General features: G+C 30.8%; 1 protein-coding gene across 2 annotated transcripts; it reads right to left on the bottom strand.

Annotated features, from left to right (window-relative positions):
- Positions 1-6,194: 6,194 nt before the first annotated feature.
- LOC129286704 (transcription factor VOZ1-like) lies at positions 6,195-12,033 on the bottom strand. Of its 2 annotated transcripts, none has more exons than XM_054922703.1 (5): positions 11,880-12,033; positions 10,999-11,258; positions 10,695-10,844; positions 7,453-7,951; positions 6,195-7,315 (listed from the first exon to the last, which is right to left on the bottom strand). In XM_054922703.1, exons 2-5 carry the CDS (start codon positions 11,224-11,226, stop codon positions 6,762-6,764), a joined length of 1,431 nt encoding a protein of 476 aa, XP_054778678.1. In that variant the 5' UTR covers positions 11,227-11,258; positions 11,880-12,033; the 3' UTR covers positions 6,195-6,761. The 2 variants fall into 2 exon arrangements, with proteins under 2 accessions (XP_054778678.1, XP_054778679.1); XM_054922704.1 differs by having other exon boundaries at positions 10,999-11,248.
- Positions 12,034-12,965: the final 932 nt, after the last annotated feature.

The raw sequence follows: 12,965 nt of genomic DNA, 5'->3' as shown, positions 1-12,965 counted from the left end.
GTCATCCCCATAAGGTCAAACCTGGATTCGCGTGTGTGCTCATCAACAATTCAAGATAAGAAAATCTAATTTGGATGGTTTAAATTTGATGTTTTTAGTTTTAAATTTTTTGAAGTGATACGGATAGAATATACTCCCTCTTGTCATTTTCATAGGAGATTTTTTTTTTGAAGGTTTTTTTGATCCTATTTGTTAAAAAAAATATTTTGTCGGGGTTATTTATGAAAACTTTTTCTTCATGTCCTCGTTAAAAAGAAATATTTAGTAATATGATCAACTATTAAGAGTCATGAGTTGATAAATGAAAGTGTCTTGGGAAAGGAATTTGCATTTGCAACATATTTTTTAAGCCAACTAATTTTAATTATATTTCTTAATCATAGAGAGTTACTATTTTGATGAAGTAGTCCCCACAAGCTCAGACCTGGATTTGCATGTGTGCTCATCAAGGTAAGAATGGGAGTGTCTTATCATAGGACCACATGAGGAAGCTTATTTCCAATCAGTTCAAGAAATTTTGAAATTATACTGCAAGGATAAGGGATTAAATTTGAAATTATATTTTGGAGGGAAATAACCAAAATGTCCTTTAATTATGTTTTTCCACCTTTAAACATTATTGAAGTACCCTAACATCAATCAACCGTTATTAAACAACATTCGATGTCAGCATATAACCAATGAATGAAAATCAATTTGACCGGTTTAACCTATAACCTAATGAATTGGTTAGTTGGTTAATCCGGTTTATGATCTAATCCAAGATATTATGAATTAGAACTAAAATGGTTGAGTCAGGAGTGACTTATTTAACCCGGTTGTAATCCAATAGTGACCCACTCAACCCAGTCCATTTATTAAAAAAAATATTTAATTTTTAATTTTTATTGGGATTTTACTAAGTTTGCTAAATTTTTGTTGGGATTGTGTTCACATGTATAAGATTTTTTTTTCTCTTTATTGAATTTTTTGTTGGGTTATTTGAGTAGAACTAATTATTTTTATTGAAATGTTCATTTTTTTCATATTCAAATATTAATATTTTTATGTATGTAAATTAAACTACATTATTTCAATTAAGAATAGTTTGACTTCGGTTGACCCTCAATTAAACTACTAACCCTAATCCACTATCTTGACAAGTAGGTTTAATGATTGGTTTGATTTTCAATATCTTGCATACAACAATTAATTGGTAAGTCTAGCCTAGTGTTGAAATGGATATAGTTTGTAAACAAAAAAGATATTGATACAAGTGATTTTAATTTAGGAAAATAGCAATGAAGGACTGCTAAATAAAATTTATATAAATTAAGAGCTAATTATTATCAAAATTCAAATAAAAAAAACACTCAAATGAATTGTTATTAATTTAAAATGAGTTATTGTTAAAATATGAATAGATATTTATTGATAAAAGATTAATTTGACTTAACAAGTATCTATTCTTATTTTGACAACAAGTAATCTTTGACTGATATAAATTTTTTTAATAATTCTTAATTGATATTTTTCCTTTTAATCTTCCTCATCATCTCGATAGGAGTCTTTTTGTTTTTTTTTTTTTTTTTTGACATATACGTTCTCGATTGGAGTCTGTCAATAGATCCAGAGCGTGGGCAAGAGTCGGTTTTTCTTGGTTATGGAGTAGGCTGGAAAAAAACTTTCTCTAGGCAAAATTTTCTTTATATTTTTTTCGTTTTCATCCTAAACTGTTTTATACATTTTCTTTCTATTTTCTTTGTATTTTCTATCTTGTCGAAGGTATTTATTAAATTTTATCTTTTATATTCCATTTAAAATAGAATATTCATTAATTTGATTAATACTCAAAAGTCACCAGTTAATTAATAAATGAAAGTATTTTCGGAAAAATATTTGCATTTGCAAATGAAAGACTTGAAATGATAATGCAAGGTATTCCATGTTTAAATATATACAAAGGTTATGATATGCTGATTTACATTTAAAAAGAAAGGCTAAAATATAGATTTAGTCCCTTAACTTTATATAATATTTTATTTAAATCACTTAATTTTATAAAATATCTTTTTAATAATTTAATCCTAATACTGTTAGTTTTATCCCAATAAATTTTTATATTAAACTTTCAAATATTGACAACATATTCTCAAATGTTAAAATATTAATTTTAATTTTTTTAAAATAACAATGATTGACATAAAAATAATCATTTGAAATTAATAATGTTCAGATTAAAAAACTAAAAAGATATTTTATATAATTAAAAGACTAAATTAAAACCTTATATAAAAGTAGAGGACTAAAAGTATACTTTAGCTTAAAAAGAAAAAAGAAAACTTATATATTTGGCATTATATATTTAAGATTCTTACTTCTAATTAAATCAAGACATAAATATTTTTATATATTATTTATTCCATTACAAATTATTATTATTAATATTATTAGCCCATTAAAATTTATTTGTTTTGATTTAATTGGATAAAAATATAATAAATATATATGATTAAATACCTAATTCTTTGCCAACTACTTTTGCATTGCTCAAGATATCATTTTATTGAATGCAATTATATTTGAGACACAGTTGGGTAATAAATGTGGACATCCCTCATAATAGGTATTTGAATCTTAATTTACTTTGTCAGGAACTAGCTTGCCCAATTATTTTATTTATATAGTTTTGATTGAATTAGAACTCAATTACTAACCATTGATTTGACATAATTCCGTCCTATAATTTCAATGAAAATGATGGATCTTACATTCGATAAAATAAAACTATAAAGATTGATGTTATTTCTTAAATTTGAGGGACTAATGTCTTAAAAAACTAAAATTATATGAATTAAATTGCACTAAATTAAAGTTTAAAAACTGAATTTTAACTTCAAATCAAAATAAAAAAATTAAATTTTAGATCAAATAAAATCATAAAAATTGAATTATATTAAATTAAAATTTAGAAATTGAGTTGCAATAAAACCAAAATTATTAATGTCAAATTATTAATTTTTTTAAAAAAATGCAAAGACAATAGGAAATTACTTAAATTGAAGATCCGAAACAGCTAAGCTTACGTCATCCCTCTGCAAGGCCCTGTGTGTAAGTAGACAACAAAGGCGGTGTTAGGTCTCAAAAACAATACACTTATACTTACTATTTTTTCTCATTACATATTAATATCAATTATATATTTTTATTAAGCATATGTTACTTTTTTTTATTAAGAATATGTTACTGGCTTATATTTTATATAACTAGTTATCATTATTTCTTTATCAAGCATTAATGTTAATCATATCTTAAGTGCATTTATCGCTCCTACTTCCAATAACAATTAATCATTCTTTTCCAAATACATATATTGCTTATAAAATATTATTAATAATACCAGTAACAAATGCTATTATTAAAATAATTTTTTTGAAATTAAAATTATATAAATCTTATTTTAAATCAATCATGTCACAAAATAAATTGAATGAATTAACTATATTATCTATTAAAAGTAAAATGCTAGAATTATTTGATTACAAAGATTTTAATATTTAATTTTGCAGCTAAAAATCTAAAAAAATGACATTAAGATAGATAAATAATACTACCTCTATTACAAATTATAAGATATTTTTAAAAAAAATTTGACGTCTAATAAAAAGATTAAGGTTTCATAAAATAATCATATTCTAATATTACCATTTCTCCTTCTATTTAATTTCCTTCCCTCTCTCCTCCCCTTCCCCCCCCAAAATAAAGTAAATGAAGGTGTTTTTGAAAATTTATATTTTTATTTTAAAAAAGTAAAGTTGTTAAATGAATTTAATAAAATTTATTAGTATATAAAATTTTGTCAAAAAATATCTTATAATTTAAAACAAAAAAAGTTTTACATATGGGGTTCTTGTTTTAACAGCACCGTGCAAGTTTAGTTAATTGGGACATACTTTGTGTGCCCAATAAGATGGAACACCATTCAGACATGTGATCAAACATGCAAGAATTTGTCTGTCTCATTTTAGGGTGGAGTGGAGTCTTTAAATTTTATATGGGAAAAGATACATTTTTATCTTTAAAATATTTTCTGAAGAGCACCTAACACCCTAACATTTTTGTTAAAATAATTTTTTTCTTAACGTTATTAAAACAGAACATTTTTGTCTTTTTTGTCAAATTTTCAACGTTAAACTTAAACATTGACCATTAAAAAATTTGATGGAAAGGATAAAAATACTCCGTTTTGTTAATGTTAAGGGCAAAATTGCTTAAATAAAAACGTTAGGGTGCTAGATGTACATAAAAAAATACTTCAAAGATAAAAATACATCTTTATCCAATTTTATATATAGAGAGAAGTTAATTATTGTGCTCAATAGCAAAGAGTTTTTATATTTTTGATTAACTTTTACTTTTTTTAAAGAGGTGGTGGATAATGAAAAAATAATGTATGGTGTTGTAACTGGATTACGCCCTTGGACTTATGTAACTTTTGTTGGCCAAAAAAAGAAGAAGACTTATGTAACTTTTCATATTCAAAGGAGGGAGAGGGAGGGAGGGAGGGAGAGAGAGGGAGGGAGAGAGAGAGAGATGGGAACAATGCTCTCTTAATGAAGCTCTCCTATGACAAGTACTTTCTAATGAGCACCCTAAAATAATTTAAATCATTCAAGTTAATTTTGGCCTGTCAGGATTTAAACACTTTTTTTTATTTTAAAAAATAAAAATTTAGAAAAATTAATAAATTTATTAATTATTAATATGTACTATTCATATTTAATTAAGTCAGTCCAAATTTAATATTACTTTTTTTATAATTCTTATAAATTGACCATACAAATTTACTTTGGATTATTCTAAATTTGAGAGTATAATAAATTAAAAATTTTGAATCTGAACAATACAGAGTAAATCTGTATGATCAATTTATAAAAATTATAAAAAAAATAATATTAAATTTAAACTAATCTAATTAAATATGAACGATGTTGATAATTAATAGATTTATTCAAAATTTTATAATTTTTTTAAATTAAAAAAATAAAAAAATATATATTAAAATCTCGACGGTTTAAATTATTCACTCCTAAAGAACACAGAATGTGTTCCTGCTATGACATGATTGCCGATCCTCATAAATTATGGGCACGTGTTCTTACTGCTAAATGTAAATGAGACCGAACTTCTGCAAAAAGGATCACACGCTCGTCCCCTTTTCTCTTTTTTCCTTCTCCAATTCTTGTCTCCAGCATCAGAATAGGAATGAATGGTTTCAGATTTAATTGTCTAACAAAATAATTGTCATTATCATTATATTAAAAAATAGATAGACAATTTTAAACTGTTAAAATTTGACCTACACATTTTATAACTACGATAAAATAAAAAAATATTAATTTATAAAAAATTTTAGTAATGGCATACAATTTGTGAATTGTGCAGATCAAATTTTAATAATTTAAATTTATTTATTTTTTTATATGATATTATGATAATTATTTTATAAAACAGTTAAATTTGAACCATTTATTCTAATATTTTATTTAAGAGTGGAGATAGGATGAGGAGAAGAAAAAGAGAAAGGAGAAAATGAGAGGATCTAGACCGAGGATCACACTTATGGAGGAGCATGTCTCTAGTTTGGGAAGACAATCAGACAGGAGTTAAAGGAATTAGCTTTCTTCCATTGAAGTGGATGAAACACTACAAATATGAACCGTTAAATTGAATTTGATGATTTAAATTTGATAATTTTTAAAAATATAAATTAATCCATATCATCAAAATTTAATTTAAATAATTCAGATTTGCAGTGGAAGAATAGTGAAAAGAAACCAAGTTCAGAATTAAATGGGATATTGGTGATGGCACTACCACCAAGTTTCTGGACTAACAACTGGGAAGGTTGGTGATGTGCCAAACCTTCCTCCGGCTCTTCATGTCCGAGAGGTTACCTATGAATGCTGAGAGGAAGAGAAGACATATATCTAACCGTAACCAATATATGTGAGAGGTGCGGCACTCAAGAGGAAACTGTCATGCATGCCAATCGTGACTGTCCCTTCTCTCTGGAATTATTGTAGAATTTCAAATTAAATCAACTACAATTATACAATCATGCCCTCAAGATAGTTATACCCAAAAAAAAAAACAGATGCTCAGGTTAATTTTACAAGCAACGAACAATAAAACAGGAAACTTGACAATAGAGATGATCATCAGCTAGACTGCATTAATTCTAACTTTGAAAGTTAGATTCCCTTCTTGAGTCATAAAAATTACTCAAAAAAGGACTGAAACGTTTATTACATTGCCAATAATATGTACCATCCATCCCCTTGAAAGTTTGTCATGAAGCTAATAGCTTCAAAAGGGCAGCATAAGTGACTTACATTAGCATAATTTTGATAAAAGGCTAATTTCCGTATCATGGTGACTCTGCCTTAATACCATATTTGTCATTTTGGTGAATGCTGGTTCAATTCTATCTCGCATTCACCAATTTGCTAATCATAATAATCGCATACATCAATTTTTGCTGTGATGTGATCATCTTCAAGAGCTAGAATTCACCATCCAGCAGCCTCTAACGCGGCACTCCAGCGAGAGAGTGAGATATTCACAATATCTTGACAAGCCAAAAAAACAATGACCTTGGCTTCTAGTTGCTAAAGAAGAAAAGGCAAGTAGATCAAATGAGAGTCGAGGGGCCAAGCGACGCCTTTATTGAATATTAAACCAAGCTGACTGCAGCATGTTGTACAACTTCCCATGATGAATTACGTCAGGTAATATTCACCAGCATTCTCAACTAGATAATCATATGGTGCAGGCAAACCATACTCATATGTTCCGTTTCCTGGCATAACTCTGTTAGATCCTGGGTAGACGCCACCTATACCAACCTTGGCATTGAGTTTAGCTCTGCCTTTCACAGACTGTTTGTTATCAGGAGGAAACTCAGCAGAGAGCCTCCCCATCTGCTTCTGCAAATCAGCAACTGAATCATTAGTTACTCTCACCTTGGAGTTCTTCTTCCCATCAACAAGCTTTAATTCCAACCGATACAAGGCACATGCATCACACTTGCTAATCTCATACTCATAAAGATGCCACTCAAAATGGTTCAGTGGTTGCGGATCCATATAATAGGACCGCTTCAGGCCCGTGAATTCATTCATCACTTGCTTCCTAGATTCGTGCCAACCACGTCCACTATAATCCGGCAGTGACCTCTGCTTTCTGTTTCCACTCTCAAACGCTCTTCTAGGCTTATCGAAGAAGAGCCACTCCCTGATAGTCTCACCCTCAAGAACACAAAGATTGAACAACTCTGCAGTTGAATAAGAAATTGATTATATAAAATGAAAAATCTTGTCAGCCCTTTCTATTTGGCCTGAATGTCAACCTCCATATCAGTGACTTTTCAAAACAAAGCATAAACGAGGGAAATAACAATAGTTAAATTACCAGGTGCATTCCATGGAGACTTTGCAGTTGCCGCTCCCTCACATTCAGGGATGCCAACATCTTTTCCCTGTGCCTTTGCACTAAGAGCAGCAAAGAGTAAATTGTCCTTCAAACCAATGCCCCCAGGTCGTAGAACCGGGGCCATTCCTGGTGGCCCTTCATTCAATGCTAGAGTAGCATGAAAGCTACTGCAATAGTCTTGAAACCACTCCAGCCCTTGAGCAGGCCTTGGACAGTCCCAAAGTGCACATTTTGGGCCCAAGAAAGCAGAAGGAGGAGGGCAGATGATGGGGAGATAGTTGGACATATGGGGAATGGCATCCTCCTCACAAAACGCTGACCCATAAAGACCAGTATACAAACTGTGATTTAAGTCTTGATGCAAGTCAAACTGGTGATATTCTAGAGCACCTCCATCCATATTGTTAGCTGCAACATTGCGAACTCCAGAGGAGAATTTGGTCTCATCAACCAATGGGAAATCATGTTGCTGTCGATTCTGGTTTACAGTAAAACCAATAAAATCAGTATTTATATGTATGATCAGTGTAGAAATAATGAACTAAACGGTAATGCACGTGAACAGAAATGGACTTATTGAAATGTTATTGCTGAAAAGAAAACAAGCTTACACTCTAAGCACACATCAACAGATTGACAACATCACTCAAAAGATGAAAGAAAAGAAGAAATTAGCCTCCCACATATCGACATCAGGAGGCATTATTCAATCATCAAGATAATGTCATCTGACATATATGGTAAATGGGGCAATTATAAATTATTTTGGCCACCTTTTAACACCTATCAAATACTCAAACATCCTGTTCCATAAATGGATATTATCAAAATACATAGAAAATGCAATGTTCTAAACCCTGGTCAGAGATTATAATTTGACAGCAAAATCGGGATATACAGTGCATAGATACAAGTGTATTGCCTCCAAAATTATATGGCACGGGGATATAGAAGCTTTTGCAAACCAGGGTAAGGGAATTACTGTATGATTAATATGCATCAATTTATTTACAATGAAAAAATTAACAAATAATAGTAGAATCAATTTCAGAAAAAGCAACATAGTATATATTTACAATTAAAACATTACACTAAAATTTGTTGATATGCTTGATGTATTCATTTGACTGAGCTCAATGCATTACAAGAATATATGTCAATATTGTCATGTGCTTTATAGCCCATTTAGAGAATTTCAACATATTTGGAAAAGTGAAATTTACTATATTTTGAAACAGGCCACAATCATTTCAAACTTTTTCTAACCCATTTTATGAATACTTGAATGTTTTAGCCAAATATGAAACAAGTGTCCACTATGGGTATTTAATACGGATAAATCAACAAAAAGTAAGCATTTATATCACAATTACATATCAAGATTGAACAGCTAAACCAGTAATGAAGCAGGTGAACAGTTCAAACCAGTAGCAGTTTGCAGGATCCGAACTTTTATATTATTATTTTTATCCATACAGTTTTTGGATCACTTCATTTTGGTGTATCTTGATATCCCACATTTTTATGTAAGAAAGGGGGAGGGGGAAGTAGAATATAAAAAGCAACACCATGTTGGCGCATCAAGCCCACAATTACTCCTTATTTTCTCAATCTTCCTAATCTTCAAATTTGTGTTTTTCGCTCTCTCCCCTTGCAGTTGATGCCATACTGCATCACCTTTGAAGTAGTCCCCTCTGCTGGATGGTCCTTCGCCATCCATAACAAAAAAACAAAACTTGGGTTCTGCTCTATAGGTATTTGCCATAAGATTTGCAATCGCTATTGCCACCATATCTTATGCTCCAATACATCTCACAATTCTGAAATAAACTTCTAACTTGAGAATCATATTGTTATTTAATAACTATGATAGAAATGGCTTGCGTCCTCCAGCTGTCAGCTGACAGGCTACAGCAATTTTTTCCCTTAATTCCCAGAGAAACTAGGACAAAAGAAGAAAGTGAGATAGAAGTAAATAGAAGGAAACCAAATGAGCATGGCATGTTTTTAACATCCAACCAAAAATTAGAGAGTGCTTCTGCTTCCAATGACAATCCTTCCTTTTGGATCATATTATAGGTTTGATTGTTCAAAGCAGTGCTTTAAGGTGATGGATCTAAGGGTGACACACACAACTCCAGGAGTTCCAGCAGGGGCACAGCATTCTTCAGCAGTTTTTTACAATGAGAAACTACCAGAATCTTCAAGTTTCCTAAACTGTTATAAACACGCATCATGCAGTAGATGGTGTTCTCAAACAACTTTTTGTGGTGATATGCCAAAGTTTTCTGATAATAGGGATCAATGGAGGCTAAGTGGCTTAAATGTGGGGTCTCTAACACCAAGCTCATGTAAGACCAGTACAACAGTTAAAAAAAAAAGGAGAGAGATTTCAGGATGAAAGAGAGAAAGAAGATCTCAGAGAGAAGGAAAAACTAGGAGTTAACATAATAATTTCCCACCTCAACTCTAACTAAACAAAGTACACAGGCAATTCCAAAATAGTTCAGCCTAACTTAACCAAGCTTATCCTAAAGTATTAATAACACATGACTTACTAATATATACCCACATAATAATTATCCATATAACCATTTTACAGTAAGGATGGTAGCCCTAATATTTTCAATATCATTCGACCATGTTCCAGCATTATTCCTTCCCCCAAGATTTAAAATTTCACTGTAAAAAAAAAAATGCATATGCATCAATGAACATGGCCATCTTCCTCCAAGCATATACAGTATAAACACTTCAGTTGCATGCCTATGCTGGTATACTGATATTCATGATGCTTGAACGGAGGTGACACCTCCATCTTCATAGGCATCTCATATTAACAAACTATATACCTATATATATATATATATACATCATGTCTTTTCTTTTCTTTTTCTTTTTCGATATCTCAGAACTTCAACTTTGTCAACTCTCGTAAATTATCAATTATATTATTTCTTCTAGAATTTCCAATTGTCACAGCAAACATGAGAATCTTAAATAACTTGGCATTTAGAATATTTTACCGCCACATCAAACTAATATATGCACAAGTGCCAAAAAAAAAAAAAACACACACACACACACATCTGCAATTACAATAACGAAATCATTGCAAATAGTGACCTTCAAAATCCTAGTTGAAACAACTAATGCCAATCCATAAACAAAAAATAAATATATGGCAAAAGAAGTTTATCAGTCCAGCAAAAGGCACTTACCTCTTGGAATATCATATTAACCCCAGCTTGCAGACTCTGATCATTAGGCTCAGGTTTCGGAGCAGCTAATGGACTAGTGGCATCATCTTCTTCCTCACACAGCTGCAATAATCGGCAGATATCGGTCGAAAATGATCCAAGACTGCCACCCTACAGCCATGTTAAAATCGTAATTCATATTCACATCTTCCCACCTTTTATCAAAATATCGCCAACTAGCATTGCAGTTCAGGTTCACGTGTCCTGGTGAATGGAATGGTATGTCTACCAACACGCACAGTATCTGAAAGACATATTAGCTTACTTGCTGTAAAGAAGAAGCCGGAGAGGGTTCATTAAGCTCAGCCTTCCATTCACGAAGCATCTGATGGACCTGCTCCTCAAGAACAGCAGCATCAACCGTCCGACTCTCCTTCCTGGCAAACTGCAGATCTATGAACATCAATTGCAGATCATCAACCCGATTCTTCGCCTTGTCTTTAAAGAGCCTATGTGATGCTGACTTGCAGCTGGTCTTTGAAACCTTTTTCATAGCTAAACCTCCAGTAATTATCCTACAAAACCCTAGAATCATAAATGTAGCAAAACAGTTTCAGAACACCACACACCACTTATGAAGTCTTCAAAAAGACAATCCAAAAGAATACATCCAACATTCAGATGAATTTACCACGAACAGTAGTATATCCCCATTTTACACCCCTCCACCCGAGACGGCCAGAAATTCTAACACTAAGAGTCTGTCGTTTTTAGTTGAGGATAAAATCAAATTATAATAAAATAACGGATCGCATTTCAAAAGTAAGTATAACAAGTATAAAGACGAGGATTACAATACACCAATTTTCTTTTAAAAACATAAACCTATCAATAAAGACTATCAAATCATATTGAAGCCGTTCGAACAAATTGAAACAAAAATCCGCTAAATAAATTTACGAAGTGAGATTCAAGCATCATAAATTCCTCCACTCATAAATCAAATAATAAAATCATCTCAAGGGAGCACCATCGAGAGGCAAGGAAGTAGAACCAACCCAAGTCAAGATCACAATTTTCAGCGAGAAATGGAAACCCTACAGCCTAATTTAGATAAGATTTGCAGAACGAAAGAACAAGCGAAGGTATTAGAGATCGATGAGAGTTATGTTCGCTGCTTACTGGAAACAGAAGGACCGTGCTTACCTCAGACTCTGTGATGCTACTTTCCCGAATTTTGCTGTAATATCTGTGGTTGGTCAGAGAGAGACTCTCTCATATAAAGAGAGAGAGAGAGGAGGAGGAAAAGAGAAAGAAGCCGCTTTATCCCATCAACGACACGACCCTCATCTCCCTCGCTTGCTGAAATCATCAGTTGAGTGGAATGAGGGAAAGGCGAAGGGATATTTCTGAGTGGAATATATGTTTCTCAAGACCTCGTGTCTTGGCAAAAGTAACGGTGAAAACTGAAAGATGAAAACTTTATATATATATATATAATTTATATTCTTTTCTACCTTATATATAATTCATTTTTAATTATTTCTTCAACGTTAATTAAATTATTGATGTTATTTAAAAAAATTCAATTTATTTTTAAATGTATCATCATTGAAAACATTTTTTCTCACATATAATTATTTACTCTTTACTTGTGGAAAATTGTAAAGGAGTAAAATTGAAGAAAATAATTAATGATCCACATTTTTTATATGAGGTGACTTATAAAAGAATCATGTACTTGTATTTAAGATTGAAGGAAGTATTCTTTTATTTTACATAAATAAAGATATTATTATGATGCCATGACCAAGCATTTGTAATTTTTCATAATTTTTGAATATTTTTTATAAATTTTATAAAGAGCTGATAATTTTGTTTTGCTGGTTGGAATTATTGACATAAAAATAGTTTGTCATTAAAAATTTAAGAGTTTATTATTAATACACAACAGTTAAAAAAATATAATAAATTAATTATAATATAAAATATAATAAATATTGAGTTATTTGCTTGGTTTGATCTTATAATATAGACTACTCCTTTTGGTAATAATATGTGAGATGCTTTTTTATGAAAGCATACTAAGTGTTGATGAATACAAGATAAAAAAAATCAAATTCAAATAGATGAAAAGTAAGAAATGAATGAATGTGTGTGTAAATGGTAACAATATAAAATAAAAGAAGGCCAAAGCTCATTTAAAAGTTTCACACTTAAAAAATAGTGTGACTTGTAGGAAGCTAATGTTTATGTATGTATGTATTGTATGTATGTATGTATGTGTATGTA

The sequence above is a fragment of the Prosopis cineraria genome, unplaced genomic scaffold, assembly GCF_029017545.1.
Source record: "Prosopis cineraria cultivar Desert tree isolate PC_DT_omini unplaced genomic scaffold, ASM2901754v1 PC11, whole genome shotgun sequence".
NCBI classification, from domain to species: domain Eukaryota; kingdom Viridiplantae; phylum Streptophyta; class Magnoliopsida; order Fabales; family Fabaceae; genus Prosopis; species Prosopis cineraria.
The sequence above is the reverse complement of the archived record's forward strand: the minus strand, read 5'-3'. Positions and strand labels throughout refer to the sequence as shown.